Consider the following 20,069-nt stretch of genomic DNA (forward strand, 5'->3'; position numbering starts at 1 on the left):
TTTTCATAAAATACATGCTTTAAAAGTAGTTTTCCTATACCTGGCATCTAATTGCAGCTAGTTGTGATGTGATATCCTATTATGGTTAACAACAGCTTTTAAAATGCAGATCTTCTGCCATGGTGCACAACAGCTCACCAGAAGTCCTGCCACTCTCTGGTAACTCTGGGGGAAAAACTATTTATAGGCCTCCACAAGTAACAGTGGATGGCATTCTGTAAGTCACATTCCTGTTTAATAATCACACAAAAGTTTAGTTAAGGACAATGCTTTTAAACTTTTTTCTCTTCCCTAAGTGTTACTTTATCCTGCAAGATCCTTGCAGGTTTTTCAACTTCATACAAATTCACTGTTCTTTAATACAGAAGCAACATTTGCTTATCTAGAGACAGACATGAAATATTTGTCACACTGTTCTGAACAACCCACAGACAGTATCTCTTACCTTTTAAACATTTAAGTCGCACAACACTCTTTCCAGACTTGCTGCTTGGTCAAGTTTAATTTTGCTATGGAGAGACAGCATTTCATTAAACTTCTTTTAACACTATCCCAACAGATTATCGGAGCTGAGCAGTAGGCAAAGAGGTAAGCCAAAGGTACTCTCCAAGTTTGGCATACCACCTTTACACAGAGTATTTATGCACTCAGGAAACTTACTTCATATGATGTGTAGCTTGAGCCTTAACATCAACAAATGTGGTTTCAATGCCTCAGCTCCACTAACTTCATTTGTCTCTCCCAGTAATGCATAAACGGAAGTCCACCAACTGGCATATAAAGACTGTTCACATTTTAAACATTATCACCTGTTGAATTATCTGTAGCCCTTCTATCCAAAAAAGCAGTAAAAGAGAATATGTACTTGGTAACAGATCTTCAGCCTGCCCAAATAATGCCAGCTCTCCTGTCCACTTACATGTCTCAAGCCACTTTCATCACCTGGTACCTGACCATCTTCTAGAAATGTGTCAAGCAAAATGATTAGTACTTGTCATATGTACTTTTCTCTCCTTCCAAGGACTTTGCTATTAAAAAGGCATGGTCAGAGAAGTGTACCTGAAATGGGAAATACTGGTAGATCAAAAGTAGCCTTTATTTCCTGCTGGAATTTGTTCCACAGCCTCAAACCAGGCCCTCATGGAAAACATCTCCCATGCTGTTAACCTTCACCTTTGCAGGCAACAGTTCCTTCATGTCTGAGCAAGCAGCCATTGAGTACTTGACATCATGCTGGAGGATCAGATAATTGTATTTTCAGAGTTCCATTCATAAAGCATTTTAATCTTCAAAACTGGAAACCAACAAAAGCAGGGAATGAGTTCACAGCAGTCCTTACTGCTAAAAATGGAAAGCTATTAATGCCTGTATTAACGCCTCCTGACAAGCCCCAATTGCGCTCTGACACACAGCAGGCCAGCTCTTGGTCCAGGCCTGTCAGAACTAGACTGTGGAGACCTGCAGGGCTCAGCTCAAAACAGCCCAGCCAAGAGCACAGGCCGAGCCCACACCGCTCGCAGAGGCTGCTAAGGGAACACACCTAGAACAGACCCACGCCTGAACTGCAGCTGCAAGATAGCTGCAAACACACCTTTAGCCAGGGCTGATAACAGAGTTGCAAGCTCCAGAGGCATTTACTTGAGTCTTGCTTAATCTTTATTTACATGGTCTTCACATACAGATCATAGTCAAGGAGTCAGCAAATTTTGATAACATACCATAAATCAATACGGTAAAGAGATAAGCATATCTTCAGCACCTTATCACTGTAATCAGATGTTTCAGCACTTCAGACAACCCAATACTTGACAGAACCAGTCAAACTGAGCTACAAGGCTCAGAGATACTGTTCCCCCCACGATATGTTCAAATGTACTTAATATGTTTTTACTGCTAACTGCAGACAGCTCCAGTCATAGAGGCAGAATCTGCCTTGTAAGACAAACAAAGCCCTTGCATCTCCAGTACATCAGGCAACAAAAAAAGCCCATTACAGAGAATATTAATTTAAAAATAACTCTACATACAGCCAAGCGCTCAAAGGCTTTTTCATTTATAATCTTAGAAACTGCCAAGTATTTAGCATTAGTTTAAGCTTTTCTCCTTCATACACAAGATTTACTTACATGTGGAAAAACACTGGAAGAGACACCAAGTTTTCAATGCCCGTCACCTCTTCCTGGTTTCTCTGTTATTTCCACACTTAGTGCAGGATAAGCCATGACTCAACAGCTAGAACTGCCAATTATCTGCTTATTAAACCAAACCAGCACCAATTCCAAAGTATCTTTACTACAGCAGGATACAGCTCAACACACACGAGCAGCTGAAATTGTGTAGAGTTTTCCTAGGTAGAAATTCAGGTAGAGGTTTCAGAGATAGAGATGAAGAGCCAATACAGCATGCCTACTCATCATTTAGTTCTCTTCAACACTCCTGTTTCTGGAAAACTGTCCCCTCAGAAAGGCATTTCTGTAATTAGTCCTTACAGTAAGGAAACTCAACTACAAGGCTCCAAAGGGGTGCAGAGCTAAACAAAGCCTTGTCAACTCTTTCCCCCCTCCAAAAGTTTAGATCAACACAGCCAAGAACAAGCACATAAAATTGTGGTCCTGCTCTATGAAGAGCATTAAGACTTCCAATCAAAACAAAGACAAGAATGAAAATATTAGCTTAACTGAAAGCAATTCAAGTACGTAACACTTTGATAGCTTAAGTAAAAACTTCAGTACTGAAAGAACATTTAGTAGAGTAACTCAGAACATTTTGTAATCAAGATTCTTTTAGAACACAGCACGTATGACCAGCTAGTTATTACACTTTTAAGGATGTCAAACACTGGAGTATATCATGCAGTATCATTAAACAGCTGTAAACAAAAAAAAGGATGTGAGGGTTATTTAAATCTTTACACCCCTGACTGCATAATAAAGCTTCACCTGACAGCATTCACGTCAGCTTAAAAATAGGCCAAAAGTCGAAGATATAGGATTGCCAGTAGAGTTAATGGCACTTTCTTACATTGTAGTGGATGCTTCAGCTGAGACATTTTATGTATTTTAATTAACTTTGGTAAAGCAGTTAGTACCTCCCCTTGGAAAAAACTCCAAAAGAAAAATTTTGTATATCCAGTAAGAGCGGTTACACAGCAAAACACTAACTAAAGTATAAAATAGTTTTTGTAAGTCAAATCCAATACACATGACTCCACTTAGATTTTTCTTTCACACAATTTATTAGTAAAGAATCTCTCTTAATACGTTCTCTACATCCAGCAACATTTAGACATAAGTACTGTAGCCATTAGCCATTTTTTACTTACATGTATTCCTACCGATGACAGGCTTGATTTTCTCACCAAGTTTCTCCCCCCAACCCAGTGTCAGAACAGAGCTGTGGACCCTGCAGACAGGAACAAAGCCACTGACAGACGGCCTAAAGAGGCGGCTCAGCCCACAAAAGGTCATTCCCTCTTCTTCCTATCTCCATGAAAACATTCATTTGAAGAAAAACAGACCATGTGCACACACACATCCACTTATCCTTTTTCTTAAATAGCCAAGCATTGCCCTACCTGCACTACAGCCCTGGCATTCCCACTGTGTGCTAATTCACACAGGAGTTTCATAATAATTTATTTCAGTAACTGTGTCAGCTCACATAATCGCCGGTCTCCTCCACCAGCTCACTCATCTGTGCCCTTGCCCTGAACACTGTTGGCACAACTGTCTGTGCAGCTGTACTATGAACTGTGTAATCCCCCCAGCAATAATCCCAAACAGTAAACTTTAAGACAGTTAAAATTAATTTTCCAACAATTCTTTACCCTTTCAAAGCAACTTTCTGAAGCAAATAAAAACCACAAATCTCAAGAGAGTCTCCATATTATCCCCCCTGCCCCTCATTAAAGAACCCTGAAGAACATTAATCATTTCAATACTCAACAACCAAGAAAACTAAGCTTATATAACACATTCATGCGAGGATGGAAACACTCCCACGTATGAGTAGATTTACAACATACAGTAACCTAAAATCAATTCTGTAAAGGTATAAGGCATCAAGCCTCTAGATACTTTCTTAAAGTTCTTTAACTAACTTGGAGTCTCAAATCCCTCATTTCTGATTGACTAACAAAAATGTCATTAGCCCAGAAGTGAAAGGCATGACTAAAGCCTGCTGTGCCCCAATTAAGGAAGGTGAGTGATCTGTGTCCTTTTTCATAGATGTTAAAGCACTCTTCTTGCATTTGAGGATAGGGAACACTATGCTGTTTGCCTGCTTAAGTTGTCTGCTTATCTCATAGATAAGCAAGATACTTCTGCTCAAAGGACTGAGCTCTACAGTTGCTACTTTAATCAGCTCTTGAGGAGACCATCAGAGAAGGGCAAGTTGTGTTATCCAGCTATCAAAGCTTCAGCCCTGCTAATATCTAATTGCCTATTATTTTTAAAAACTGATGGGATGCATAATTAGAGCAGTTATAAAGACTGACAAAAGGGTCTTTTCTTTTGACTATTTTGTAGATTTTGTAGCACATGAAGAAATTTATTGAAAAGTTTTCTTCAAACTGACAGCTTCTAGTAGAGGTACATGGCTTCATTCATCCTGCACAGCCCCACTCCCAAGACAGTGTTGTGTCCACCCCATCTCAAACCAACACAAGAGGACTTGGTTCCTCCTCTAACTCCCTTACAGCCATGTTTTCACTGACATTGCTGGCCTCTCACAATACCTCCAACAACCATCAAACCTTACAGAAGGGATAATGGCAAACAGTAAGAAAGGCCTACTATTCCAGTTATCATTCTCAACATCCTTGCTGAGTACACATATGAATCCTGAAGAATGTACGTGACATGCACCACAGTCTAATATCAAGAGAGCTGGACTGCCTAAAGAAAACAGGGCTGCTATTGAAGGGTTTTGGCACATGCCAAGTCAGCCAGCCAGCAGAATCTACACCATCCTGCAGCACAAGCAGTTGCTAGCTGATAGCTGCACCAGTATTAACACACAACAAAACCCCCTCTTTCTAACACAGAGCTGTGTCCTCCAGATCCTTTCGCTGACATCCAAAGACCTGCTCCCCTTCTCCTTCACTCCCTGAGGACCTCAGAAGACTGAGGATGAAGACATGCCACACACTACCAAGCACACAGAGAAACAAACAAATCCTGGACAATTGTTAATATCTCAGAAACACTATCCCATCCTTTACAGTCATGTTAAATCTTGATGTTGGACAGTAAGAGTAAAGCCTTTTTTCCCTTCAGGATTAGGAAAACACTAGATAGCTACCACGTTAAATGTGAACACTGAGAACCATATATATGGTTGATGAAATCATCTGAATAAGCAGATTCTTAAAGAAAGACACCGTGTACAGTTATTGCAAGATGCACTGCAGTGAAACACAAACTGTTGAACAAACTTGCTTTCATAGACTAAAGTCTTGCCTTCCTACAAGGTGGCAAATTTAACTGCTATATTAATACCTATCAAAAATAGGTATTTGTCAAAAACTGAGGTCACAGCTAATGTTTTGAGGAATCGGGAGCGTGCATTCACCAAGAAGTTAACAGTTTCTGCATTCTCCAGAACACAAACATAAAGATGCAACACCTTCAGCTGAGACATAGGGATCACATTATCCTTATAAGATCAGAAGGTCCAAAACCACACATCTCATTTTACTAAACACCATTTCATGGATTCCGGACCATTCAGAAGTTTCATTGTCCACGTAACTTACAGTAAAAGCTTCAACTAGTTGACGATCCATGATTCAGCACTAAACTTTAACTCCTTTAACACAAACCACAAATGTACATTCACCAATTTTTCCTCTATAGACAACTCTTGATGCTTTGGGCCACAAGCACTAGATGAGAGGAAAAACTCCACATCAGAAGTACAGGCCAACTTCAGAGCTGTCACAGGTGGAAGAAAGTCCTTCACATCTCACTCAAGATGTCTACTGTGCTGAAATAGAACATAAGAAGGGAAAAAGGCTTCTTCCCTTTTTTGATCTACACAGCAACACTCCTACAGCTGGTCCATCCCCCCACCCCCATTTAGGCACATCCATCTTGACTGGAGACAGGTCCAAACATTGTCTTCAGAAGTAAAAGAAAACAGAATAGAAAACCTACCTGAAAGCAAGACAATACTTAAGATCATCACCACACTCTAATTAACAGCATAGTTTTTATATCATAGAGCAGCTACTATAACTGCAGTATATTTTCAATACACCTAGTCCTGCTCTTTTCCCTGGCAATTCTGACTCTTCTGTAGAAGACCAGTTACTGATGTAACCCTTGAACCCATGATAGTTCAGGGAACTAAATAAGCAAAGAGGTCATTGCAGGGGCTGGGAGGTATCCAAGAAAACTGCCTTTAGACTGGCTTAGCCTCCCAATTCTGCTCAGGCTAGATCAGTCAAGCACAACGTACAAGGAAAATGGCAGGACTATCTCGTTTGCCATCGGGTCACCATTAGAGTGGCTAAGCTGCACTATAAAAATCTCACTTTAAAATGGAAGCTGGAAGACTTTCACCACGGAACACAGTAGGCTATCCTAAGGCGCTCTGTTTGGGAACAGCTCCCCTAACACCTTCCCCCTCTCTGCTCCTGGCTCTCCGAAATGCAAACGCAGCAATGCCAGGAAAGGCAGAGCAGGCAGCAAAGCCCCCGGGGTCAAGAACCAGTCTCTCAAATCAAGCTACTGATAAGATTTTTTACCTGTAGATGCGGAGGAAACCGCCTTCACACCTCCCCCCCCCCCTCCAAAAAGGGAAATAAAAATAAAAGTGGACGACACAGAAGGTCGGAGCCCCGGAGGCAGGCCGGCCCCTGCCTGCTGGCCTTGCTCGGCAGCCACCGACTTCGCTCTGGCGCCCATGGCAGCCCGCCCCAACTAAACCTTTTCGCCCATCTTGGCTGTCGAGAAACGTGGTGGCTTCCTCGGTCTTCGGCTCGAACGTGCCCCCTACAGATAACTAACGGAGTCAAGCTTTGAAACCGCCGGAGGCTCACCCAAAGACCAGCTCCATCGCCGATCACTTCCTCCGCGCTTCTGCGACGAGGCGGGAGAAACGCCGAAGTGACACAAGACCCTCGTACACCCTTACCCCGCACCGTCCTCGGCGGCGGCGGCGGTCACCGGCCTCCGAAGCGCCGTAACCGGGGCGGGCTTCGCGGGGAAGCCGCTCGGTAACAGCCAGGCCCTCCCTCCCTTCCCCCCGGGCCCGCGGCGCGGCACCTCCCGCCCGCCCGCTTCCCCCTTACCGCCGGCGGGAGGGGAAAGCCCGCCCTGACGGACGGAGCCCGCCGCGGTGACCAACCGGGGCACTACCCCCCTCCCGCCGCCATGCCCCGGTAGGGCCGCCTCGCCCCGAGGCGGGCTGCCCTCAACGCGGGGCGGCCGCGCAGGCACGGCGGGCTGAGGGCGGGAGGCCTCACAGCGGGGCCGCCCGGCGGCGGCATGGCGGCTCCGGAGGCGGATACCGGCGGGGAAATAAGACGGGAGGTGGGAGACGGGGACGCACACGGCCGGGCACGGGTATCAGAGGGAAACCCGGGCCAGGGCGCTCCGGCGCGGGGCCTGGCGGGCCGCTTCCTCAGCGGGGGCGAGGCGGGCGCCACACACCGCCATGGCGGGGAGGGCGGCGGGAGAGACCCCCCCCCCCCCCCCCTCCTCCTCCTCCTCCTCCTCCTCCTCTGTCTTCCTCCCTCTCCTCTCCCTCTCCCCCGCCGCGGCCGTTACCTGTGGCGCCGAGGAGGAAGTCCAGGGTGCTGTGCCGCGCTGCTGCTGCCATAGTGAGGTAGAGCCCTGTGCCATGCCTGGAGGAGGCGGCGGCGGCGCGGGGAGTGCGGCGGACGAGCCTATATGCGGGCGGGGGCTGCAGCGGCGCCGACGGGGGGGGGGGGGGGGGGGGGCGCGCAGGGCGCGGGGCGGGGCCCGCGCCGGGGAGGCGGGGCAATGGCGGCGGCGGCGGCCGCTGAGGCGGCTGAGGGGGGGCGAGCTCCCGCCTCAAAATGGTTGAGGGCAGGTCGCTGGGTTCGAAAAATAGCTTTCCTGAGCCCAGATTTTATTCAGGATTCAAGTCAGGCACGCCCCCCACGCCTCCCCCCCGGTGAAATCCCCTACCGGCGTGCCAAGCCCTGAGGCGGCGGGTCGGGCTCCGGCAGCAATGGTGGCCTCGGCGGCGGGGCCGCGCTGAGGGGCCGCGGGGTTGCCGGTCCGCCCCGCTGCCCTCGCTGGGCCCGGAGGGCGCTCTCTGTCCTCTCCCGGGCCTTCGGAGGGACCACCACCAGGGAATCCTTAAAGCCTTTTATTTAAAGGCATTTTTTCCTTACGGAAAGGGTAACTGTAAGACAGCGTGCTGAAGCCGCGAATGACATAAGGCACGTGTCGCTACAAACCCAGAAAAATACCGTCTAGAAGCAGTTAACGATAGGACCGATGTTTAACTTTGTCGGTTACTACACGTTTTGCCAGCTCTTGGCTCCTTTAATTTCTCTGCAGGATTGAGATCGAATTTGCACAATACCGCGGCGTCAGCGATTTCATCTGATTCCACAATTAAAAGAAGAGGTTTACAAGTAATCGTTATTGTGTAATCCAGCGGGCTGCCATGATTATTTCTGTAAGTTGCAAGAACGTTTTTTCAGCACAAGCTGACGGTACCCTTGTTTTGAACAGCGTAGTTGCACACATGCATCCTGAGCAAAGCAAAAACGTTCACTGGAGAGACGCATCAAAAGAGGCACAGACGTCTGCAGGTCTGTAATAACTGCGCTTTTGTCCGCTGGTGGTCATTTGACACAGCCGATCCGTCAGAGGTGCCTTTTTTTTTTTTTTTTTTTTTATGATTAACTAGCCAAAATAGAGGGCTTTGCAGATTCCCATTCAACGTCTTTGATCCACTCCTGGATGTTACAGGGGATTACATAGTCCTGTTTGGGTGGATCGGGTATCCTTGTTGCCCTCTCACCAGGAATTCTGCTTTTTCTGAGTGCCATGCCCTTTTTTTTTTTTTTAAACGAAAATCAATGCTTCCTTGCTGCCATCTCTGATCTCTCTGCTGTTTTCTTCAGACATGCAGCTGCCATAAGGCAGCCAGGAAAATCTCGGTACTTTATGATCTCTTACGCCTCTCACCTTTCCTTGCGGCGGCTGCAGTTGTTTCAGTTACTTCATTACATAAAGGAGCTTACTGGATTGTTTTTTGCTGTCTTCAGTGGCAGCAAGGAACTAAGCAATGCCTTTTGTTCTGTTCAACGTATTACATTATCTTTCCATTGTGGAATAGTTGGAAGAAGGTAATAGCGATGTTGTCACCTAAGTACCTTCAAATGTATTTGTTCATACGCGTCAGGTGCCTAGCTAAGTTATGCGCTTATATACTACATGAGCAGCTTTGCTGGGTTTACAGGAAAAAAAAGACCACCAATTTGTCACACAAATCTTCTCCTGGCGTTAATTTTGCTACTTAAGGTCGACCATTCCGGACTGGCACTTGAAGAGAGGTGGAGCATCATCTCTTTAATAAAATTTGCTATGGAAAAAAGAAACAGAACAGTCATATTTCCATGTCCTTTTTTATATGGATGGGAATTTTACAGGTTAGCAGTGGACTTCAACTGAAGAGCTGAAAAGGCTAATGAATTATTTCAGGGAACAGTATGAAGTCTTTCTTTCTTAAACTTTGACTGAAAGGACCGTTATTAGCCATAAATGGCTTTCACAGCCGTTCGTTAGGTTAGGTGGAGCTGGGAAAGCTGGCAAAACAGCATGAACAAATTCAAAAAAGGAGTATGGGTGGGAAAGAAGAGGTTCATCTTGGAAACCTTGGTAGAGCTGTAGGAAAACATTCAACAAGAGGAAGAAGTCTGCAATATCGACATGTAGGAGTGAAAGTGTGCAGTAAATTACCTGTGGTCTTACAGAACAGCACAATAACAAAGCCCACAGAATTTAAGCCTGCACGTGAAGGATCCCATCGCTGAGGAAGGAACTAATAGACTTTCTCTTCCGCTTCTTTGGCATGACTGCCCTGTGCATACTACTTAACTAGGTCATGCCTAGGATATTTTTGGGAATCTTCCTGTTAGAAAATTACACTGAAGGGAATTTAAAGAGCAATTAAAATAATTAAAGAGATGGAGGGATTGATTTATGAGACGAGATCAAAAGATCTGGAATATTAAAACATGTTTCACAAATGCTGTGGAGTTCAGATGACATCATATTGTTAAGATTAGCACAGGCTGTATGGAAAGAGTTTATTCAGTGTAAGATTACGTGCATATTTTGAAACCAGTAGAGACTGCAAAAGTGGGTGCAACAGGGAAAAAAACGTTGAGACACTGGTGTTTGCCGATTTATGGAAAGCTTTGTGCTGAAAAGCAAGGGCAGAGGCCCTACCCTCTGCAGGCAGATTGGACAGATTAGATAAAAGACACGGGGCTGACGGGAACAATCTTGCACTGGAAAATAGTTGGGACGAGAGCCTTGCGTGGTATCCAATAACCTGCACTAGAGGTGCATTTTAGCCTGCATCACCTCTGTTCTCCATGCAGGGCCATGGTGGGCTGAAATACCAAGTGTTTCAAGTCTCAAGGTTTTTTTAGGCAGAGTGTAACAGCATTTTTAACCGCAGGCTCCCAGTTCATCTACATCCCCCTGTGTTCATTGGTCTGAAAATATTTCACCTACAACTGCCACAATCCAAAGTTCACCTCAGGAATTAAAGTTAAAACCAGCTTTTTCTCATAGACAGCTAAGAAATATCCTTTAACAAAAAGATTTTTTCCTCGTGTTTATGACCCATTCGGAAATTCATTAACTTCAGGTCCTTCTGAGGCCTGCGTAGGGTGCACGAGGATCGCTTGACGTTAGTAGACTTTTTTTTCCTGAATGGCTAAACAAGTTTCTAAAGTGATGACACATTTGAGACAGGAGTTCACAAAGGTTGTGTTAGCACTTGTTTAGGAATACCTGTGTATCTCATGGCTTTGTCACTCATGAATAATGTGGTCATCTCGCAATGCTAATTAAAACCTTGAAATCAAACATACCTATTTAAAATGTACGCACACACACAGGTTCTCTCCCCATGCCTGATTCTGTGTATTAAAAGTATTGTTAAACATAATCAATTTATGCTAAGCAGAGGCATTTGTACAGTACAATTAAATAAGCAGCATAACATGTGCAAACATGTAGCCCCATGCTGAAGCGACTGTTAGTACCAAAATGGGAAAAGCAGGGGCTGCAGACAAAAGAGGGTTAGAGTTTGATGCAAATGCCTGGAAGTACTTTCATCACCTTTACTCTTTATGCATCATACTGGGTCAGTTTTTTCCCCCAGGCATATATATATATTTTTTTTAAACACAGCTCTAGTCCTTTACTATTTGCTTATGATAGAAATCATGGTAAATTTTGAGGGGTAGGAGAGGGAAGATAATACTTCATTTTAGAAAAGTATTATGGGGGAAACAAAGGGTCTTGTAAGCTAACGGGTGTTCTTAGAAGCTGGTCTGAGGTAAGAATGTTGTACCACAATTATGACCAAAGATTAAGTTCACCTCTTTGCAAAACAGTGTTATCTTGCTGTATAAGACAAATTAATGTTTTCTAGAGGTGAACATCTGTTTAATAGAGCTAAGAAAACTGGAACTCAGTATTCTAATGAATTTACTTCTTTCACTTTATTTCTGCTTTTGTGTCTGAGCATGTTACTGTTTACTAAAACAAATACAATTTATCTCCCCCTTCTTGGATGCTCACAACCAAATATGTAGGCCTGCTGGGGCATTGCTCTGGAGGCTTAAAAAAAAAGATAGCAAACTGTCTCTTTCAAATTAAATTTAGGCAGTGTGGAGCCTACACCTTACTGGAAACCATGAAAAAAATCTCTAACCTTAAAAACAAGCATATGGAGTTGAACAAGGAAACACATTCAAGTAGACTGCAAGATGAGTAAAGATTTTTTTTGCGTGTGTGAAGTTCTGCAAACAAGGACCCCGGAGAGTCAAATTATATCATAGGATGTAAGACTTCTCACAGAACAAGAGAACAATTTCAGGAAGTTTTAGCAAACTCAGATAAGAGGTAATTGCTTAAATAAGTGCTACCATAAATTATAGCAGCTATTATACTCTGCTTTTTGAGAGCCCTCTGCTGGATTTCAGCCAGAGTGCTGCGTTTGAACCCTTACAATGGGATTTCCTTTGATCCACATGGACTCCAGTCTGTCTCTTTTGGGCAGAGGTTATTTACCACGGCGGTGAGACCTCAGGTCCCATGGCCCCAGGATCCTGGCCACCTTCTTCAGGGACACCCTACTTGTGTTAGCACACTCACTAATTGGGTTTCAAGCTCAACAGAAACTAACAAATTATTTTGATAACGCTGAGAAGTAGCCACGGAAAGCAGTGACAGACCATTCCTTACCTTTGCCTCCCCACCAGCATCCTCTAAGCCTAGCCCAGGGTCGTACCTCTAACCTGCATGTAGTGGGGGCTCTGGGGGTTGGGTTGGGGTTTTTTCCTAACTGCCAAAATGTCACTGGCATGACAGACTTTCTTTCTATGTTTCTCTATAGATGTTTGACCATACAACAGAGTTCCCCAGAATCCCAACTAATATTTCCTCACCTCCCCAACCAAATACAAGGAAAAGCTAGATGAACACTGCTCTTCCACCCCAACCACAGTCTTGCCCGTGAACCCATCACATGATGTGGCAAAATGGGGTCAAGCTTCTCCTTAACATCTGTGTCATCTCTCAGAACAGCTACATCTTATATGCAGTCCCCTTTGGTGTTTGAAAATAGCCCCTGAGAAACCTTTTTATAACTTCTACCATCAGATGACCTTCCCTGCTCCCTCTTCATCCCCAGTTATCATCTGACCCCATGGCCAGCTCATCAGGCGATTCCCGGTCCCACGTCAGATGATCATTAGCTTGGATAGCAGCCAAAGGGCTTGCCTGGCTTGTCCACCTTCTTTACCATGCCTGTCACGTAGTCCAGGTGTACCGCTTCAGACATCGATGGGGCCTGCTAGTACTAGTCTTCCTTTATGACCTAAGCTATAGAAGTTAGGTTTCATAGCTGCATCAGCTTGTTAGAATATCTCAACCACTCCCAAGCGGTGACTTACAGACCCAGCTACAGGACAGGACCTGTGGTTCACAGTCAAAAAGAACGTAACAGAAAAAAAATGGATTTGGATGCCTCGTTTTCCTTGTATGCAAAGCAGAACAATGGCAAGCTCAGGTGAGGTCAGAAAACCAGCGCTGGGAGTGGCTATGTGCAATATGGTTGGGGCTTCAGCATAGCCCTTTCCTCGTTTCCATCAGCAACAGAACAGAGTCATTTTTCTATTACCATAAGCTAGTTTTTTTCTGTGCTCCTTCTGTTTTATTTCCTAATAATTACAGTCACAAACCCAGTAATGCACAGGTTTCCCCAATCCAGTCAAGTCACAACATCTTGTCTATTGATTGATCATTTCCCATGTTATGCAATTGACTTCAGGAAGAGCTTAGCCCATGGATATCAAAAAACTGCACTGAAGTGGTAAATCCCCTATGTTTTTCATCACAGCACTCTGTATCCAGTGGACAGCATTCTCCTTTCTGTTGATCAAGATTAGCAGTTATGGTTGAAATAATGTCAAAATGAAATCAGAGCAATTAAATCTTAAAAAAAACCCCAAACTGGTCAGGGAGAGAGGATTTCTTTTTATACCTTTTAAAACTCTGTAAATTAGGGGAAAATATATATGGGTTCATAATTTGTAGCCCTAGCCTTGCATAACATGAAGGAAATACTATTATTTCTGATCAAAGTGTTTATAGGGAGGGAGGGAAGTCCCGCACAGAGAAGAATGGATGGTAGATTGGTTAAAATTGGAATTATTAATTCATCCGGGCAGCATGAGGAGGCAGTAAAACAGATGGCCAAAAGAGAGCCAGTGGAAAAGATGTTTTACCTGAAGTAGAAACCAGTAATACTTACCTTACTTTATAGGCATGTTGTGCAATACTGGTTCTCATAAAGTTGTTCCTTTTAGTTATCTTTTCTAATTCCTTTTTGAGTGATGATGCCTCAGCATGCAGTCTGTGAGAAATGCTGGTAGATGATAATGTGCATTTTTTTTCTCGTACCTGTATTATGCACTGGATTCAGGGCTCCTTATGTGAAATGCTGTTGCCACCAAAGTCAAAGACAGACTTACTGCTGGCTTCAAGGGAGCCAGAATTTCAGTCTTTGTCTGGTGCACCACAGCCAAGATTAGACTAATAACTCTTTTTGTTACATGGTCATTTGACTTCCCAGGCAGAATTGTAGGTAACTGCATTCAAAATATAAAACCAGGGAGAATGAACAAAATGCGTAAATACACACCGATAAATCACACTAGCTACAATTAAGCCATAAACATGCTGTCCTAACTCTATAAAGGGTATTAGTTTACGTTCACTGGGTCGGCTTTTTTGTTATGAGGTGAGGTATTACCATCTTGCCTGTCATGAGTGAACCTTTTGGTTGCAAACGCAATACAAATTCCAAGTGAAAAGATGGCCTCTTCCTCAAAGGGATTTCCAGATTAAATAAAGGTGCCTGTCTAAAAGGCCAAAGTGTCAGTGCAGAGCAGCTGTTCCGCATCAGGCTCTCCTGCGAGCCCTGTGTGTGAGGCTCACCTCGTCTCACTTCAGACGTCTACCATCCAGAAGCCTGTATTTGATCTGGTTTGGTCTTGACTGCATTCACAACCAGCAGAGAGCCATTTTTAAGATGCGATTCATCTCACCCTGCAGTAGATGCCTAAAACAGATCAGATAAAACGTGCTCTGCTTCTGTCTGTTGACTGTGAACAGTCCAGGTGAATTCCACATCAATGGAGTGCTTTGCACAGATTAAATTAATTTTCTTCTATTCAGAGATACTCTCAACGTGAAATAAGGCTTGCCATGTGGGGAGTTACAGCCGTGATTACTTTTTAAATGTTTTCTCCTTAGCAGAAACTTTTGCGCAAACTTCTCCATTCATTTTCTATTGTAAATAAGAAACAACATGTGCCTAGGAAAGAAAGATGAGTTTTCCAAGGGAAAAAACAATACAGTAAGATAATACTGATCAACTCAGCAGGCCATGACCTCATTTTATTGGCTGCCAGACCATTTCTGAGTTTATTAAAGGCATTACAGGAAAAAGTTGGAAGGACTTTGTGGTTATTCACAGACAGTTCCTCTAAGAAGTTGTCAGGTAACATCTAATTATAAATCTGTGGTTTTTTAAATGCAAGGTAATTGAATCAAAACGTAGAGTCAAGAATATAATCCAAAGTGATTGATCTATAGCTCACCTAAATACTGTCACAACTGGAGTTACAATGAGTAGACTAAATTTGGAGAAACAGACAAAAATGTAGTTAGCCCTCCAAAATACTAAACCTATTGATAAGGTAAAATATTAATGTATCATAGTCTGACACCAGAACTCAATAAAGTAATAGTTGGCACTAATTGCAGCAAAGTGGCTTTTGGAATTGACATAAAAATTTTCAGCCTAAACCAGCCTGTTGTCGTAAATATCAGAAAACTTATGTGTCCTTGCAACCCAGAAATTTATCAAATATCATATACTTGATTGTGGAGTTTGGTCCTCACTGGTGCCAGCTCAGCCTTTACTAAAATGTCTCAGCTGATACTTTAAGAGAAAGGAATGTCTTCTAATTAGAGCAGTAGGTCGGGAGTCAGGAGATCAGTGTTTTAATTCTTTGACTGCTACTGATTATTCCACCCTGGATAAATTAGAACCTATTGGAAAAGTGGTGGTAACAGTACTTTCTTTCTCTATTAGTTTGTAAACCCATGAGGACAGAAACTGTTTCAGCTATGACATTTTTAAAAATACAAATTCAACAGCTAACTGTAAATTTCTCTTGTGAACAATGTATTCGATAGTCTACATAAATTTTCCGTTATGCTTCTTAATTACTTGCCTTACATTATCTGAACAATTCCTCAGACAGTCTTTATTATATTCTCCAGTTATTTAACCATTAGGTTAAGAAATTTTTCCTTCTTTTCTTTTTTTTTTTAGTTTTTCTTCATTACTCTGATAGTTAATTTTGAACTGAAAGAACTTCTGATGAACACAAAATGATACGTGTAGCTATTGTTAATGACTGAGCAGTTGTTCAAAAGATAACAAGTAGTTTGCTTAGAGGTTTTGGCTGCAACACTTATAGAATGACTACTAGTGCCAGCAACGTTAACCTAGAATACAAGAAAATCAGAAAATTAATCAGATAGGAATACTTACCATATGTGGAGTTCAAATGCAACTTTTCTTTTTTTTCTTCCCAGCGTCAGAATTCTGAAAGTGTTTCTTCAAAGAGGTGAGAGGTGAGACTCTTGAGAGGCAAGACTTTCAAATAAAGGGATTTCCGATAGAAACTGCAGCTCCATTGTACTGGTAACACCTGAGTATAGTTTTCAAAGGCAAGACTTTTGAGTACCATTTCTATTTTTACTTATAGGCTGAAAATGGTGAGAGAAACGCAGACTTCCAAAAAGAGACAGAGCAAAGGAATTTCTTACACAAAAATCAAAACATCACCCATTTCCTCTCTCTGGACACAATTAAAAGAAAAAATCTCCCTTGATGAGAGTTATGTCAAAGCATAGGCAATGAAGATGCCAGTTGCTTCGATAAACAAAAGTGTAAGATTGCTCGGCTACTTCAAGGAAGGTTCTTTGTACAGGGTTCTGTAATTTAAGGACCTCAAATATCTTACGCAATAACATGCAATTGTATTTTCTTTTTTAAAGTTTATTAATTCAGAGCCTTACTTTTGTGAGTGTATGAAACCTAAAAAGAGCAAGTAGCTATTTTATTTCCTATAATTCCCCAATCCCAACTTTACAAGCATGACATGCAATATTAAGAATGTCCACAAATAGGTAGTCTCCTTAGAATTTCTGGTGTGGAAATATTTTAATTTTTCAATTAAATCTTGATAGAAAGGTTGCTTTTATGACCTAAAGCGAATGGTGGGTAATTTAGGTTGGTCTGGCTCCTATGCTTTCAGTGTTTTGCTGGAATCGTTACTATGCAGGGGTTCAGTTGTAAGAAGAAAAGAATGTGTTGTCATACCTGTGGGGTATTAGAAATCATGGTTAGGTTTCTCTTCTGATTTAGGCAGTGATATGGTGGCATTGAGTTTGTACTCTGAGGAATTCAAGCAACAAGCTGCTCTGTTCTGAGTTCTCACTTCTTCCTTCTTTTTCTGTTTTGCTCTGTTTTCAAGGCCTGCATCTCTCATAGCCTACAATACTGTGTCTTGTTGTGCCAAAAAGTTGGTGTCTTGCCAATGCCAAAAGACATTGACTCAAAAAGACATTTGAGAATGCTGAAATGAAACTTCTGGATTATATTTTCTTCTTGATTCCTCTTTTAAAGTATACACTGTTGTATTTCTCTTCATCACATTCTCAAACTGACACAGCCCCATGTAACAATAAACAATACTGAACTGCCAGCCTGTAACTTCTACTGTTTGCTTAGGAAGTGTGCGAGAGCTAGTGTGAAAGCATATTAATTCATTTTTTGACCAACTTATGATGAATAACAGATTTTTTGCAATAAAAATGGTTCGGGAAAAGACAAGATACATTTTCTGTGTGACAGCCACTTTTGACTATGTCAAACAAAGCCGTAAAACTTCACCTTAGCCAATATGTCATGCAGACCCTTTGGAACAAAATTATGCAGTTGCCTGACTCCATTCTTTCAGAAATCTTTTCTGCAGATTTTGTTACACTCTGACATGGTTACACTATTCCACTGAGAGCCGCTGACGCAAGGAGCCCGGGTCTTTCCTGGCAGATGACACCAATTGTCCTTTGTGTTACGGGCAGTTACGTGCAGCCAGACTGACCATGGAGCCTTTGCTGGCCCCAGCACTGTAAGAGTGCAGAAGCAGCGTACAGCTCCGCTTTCCCACACGCTGTCCGGCGTTGAAACTATTCAGCTGGCTGGAAAGACCTGGCCCTGAGAGATAAAAGCTTACCCTGTCCTAAACCAGGCACAAGTGATGATGTCAGAGCGCCTCACGCCTGTCTGATCTGCAGAAAAACGTCGTTTGCGGCAGCGTTTTCTGCTGGTATTGAAACAAGCTGCCTTGGATCGCGCTGGGAGCAGCCGCAATGGAGTTGCAGGAGGAAGGCGAGGTGGTCGGAGGAAGCACTAGTAAGCACCTTACTCTCCCAGTATTCAGCTTCCCTGAAAATGTGCTCCTTTCCTACTGTTGGATCCCTCCTTCCAGTTATGGGACCATACTATTATGATTTTGCAGGGCAAACCTAAGGGACTCTTTTAAACGTTTCTTAAATTTCTTGAGAAAAGAGCAAGTCTATTATTACTACACATATAGGACTGTTTAGACTGCTGACAACTTGGCAACAAATTGGTGTTCCCTTCAATAATTTTTATTTTCCTATTATTTTTCTTTCTCATTCGTGGATAATACCAAGCTAAATATACATTAAAAATTTTTTTTGCACATGTTTTGCTCAAAACAAAAATGGTGCTTTTTGTTGGGAAAGAGACCATAGTTTTCTGCTTGTAGGTAATATTTCTAGTCAAATTCTATGTTGTCAGTAGCATTAGCTTTAGGCATACTTCTGTTAGTGAGCCTCACTTCTACCTTTGTCGTAATTCATGGAGCCTAACTTGAAGGGATAGTGCACTAGTTGGCAGACTAATCCTATTCGTATGACATGCATGGCATATTTCACTGCCTGTGTTATATGCACTCTGTCTGAATGGTGACCCCAAGTAACACATTTACAGTATATCCTTCTGTAGAGCACAACCGTTCAGAGCTCTGTTTATAAACTGTTTAGGAGTTAAATGTCTTGTAAATGTTCCTATCCATAAAAGCAAGAGTTCCCACTTCCAACGTATTAGTGAAATGCGCACATTTATTCGCAAATCAGTCTCTGGACTAGTTTTATCAATCCTAAAACCCAGCTGAATCAATGAAATTTTATCTCTTCAGCTGGCTTTCAGTCAAGCCTACCATCACTTTCTCTGTGTGCCTTGAATGTTTAAGCGGTAAACACTGCAGGGAAATATTTAACTACAAACAAAAAGCTATCATCACTGCTATGTCATAAACACATAGGGAAATTCCTATTTAATTTTCTGAAATTGCTTGCTTACAGCATTAAATACGTGGGATTAAACTGACTTTAAGAAAACACAAGCTGAGAAGCAATAAGATGCTTTTGGCCCTACGCTGCTTCTGTAGGCTTCGCAAAGATGCTATCATGCGGCATTTCAGTCATGGCAGGAATGAACTGGAAGTTGCTTGAGAAGAGGTGGTGGGTAGGTAAAAGGTTGCTATAAAACCTTAAACCTCCCCTAAGGTCATACTGCAAGCTGCTTGAAATAACAAATGTTAAGAACAAGTAATGCAACTGTGGTGTAAATACAAAAGTGCTGTCTAACTAACAAGACAGGGAGATAAAAAGACAAAAAAGGTGAGGTTCCTCTAAATGAAGGAGAAGCAATGGCTATCTATACGACCTTTCCTTAGTCCTTACATCCCTTCCGCAGTTTCAAGCCCCAGTCATCTCTCCCATTCCCCCTCTGAACATCCCAACTTCTCAGTTCCATTCTCTCTTCCTTCTTTTGTGTGATCATCACTTAATGTCTTGGCTGACTGGAGGCCTCCTCCTTTAATGCTCTCCTGATTTTTTCCCCTCTGTCAGCTTGGTTTTTCATTTGCCGTGTGCTACTCCAGCCCTGCTTCTGTCTATAGCTCTTTGATACCTAATTCACCTTATTATCTTTCATTCATCTTGGTATCTTTATCTGTTATTTAGAAATCAGTGGAGATTTCTCTGTCTTCCCGTTCAAACTGCACCATCACTTGCCCAACCTGTTCTGAATAAAGCACTGTTTGTTCTCAGATCTTTCTTCCTTTCCTCTTCTACTCCTAAGCCATACTTTATTCTGTTTGATACTAGTCA

At 42.8% G+C, this 20,069-nt stretch overlaps 1 protein-coding gene across 2 annotated transcripts in view; it reads right to left on the reverse strand.

Moving 5' to 3' along the window:
* The window catches only part of SMS (spermine synthase), a 50,704-nt gene extending 42,755 nt beyond the window's left edge, over nucleotides 1-7,949 (reverse strand). The window contains exon 1 of one of the 2 annotated variants that reach the window (XM_030020129.1): nucleotides 7,773-7,949. In XM_030020129.1, coding sequence (XP_029875989.1) covers nucleotides 7,773-7,824 — 52 coding nt within the window. In that variant the 5' untranslated portion in view covers nucleotides 7,825-7,949. Of the gene's footprint in view, nucleotides 1-7,042; nucleotides 7,171-7,772 lie in introns of those variants that run through there. The other variant, XM_030020130.2, reaches the window with a different exon arrangement.
* Nucleotides 7,950-20,069: the final 12,120 nt, after the last annotated feature.

The sequence above is a fragment of the Aquila chrysaetos genome, chromosome 7, assembly GCF_900496995.4.
Source record: "Aquila chrysaetos chrysaetos chromosome 7, bAquChr1.4, whole genome shotgun sequence".
Classification (NCBI taxonomy): Eukaryota; Metazoa; Chordata; class Aves; order Accipitriformes; family Accipitridae; genus Aquila; species Aquila chrysaetos.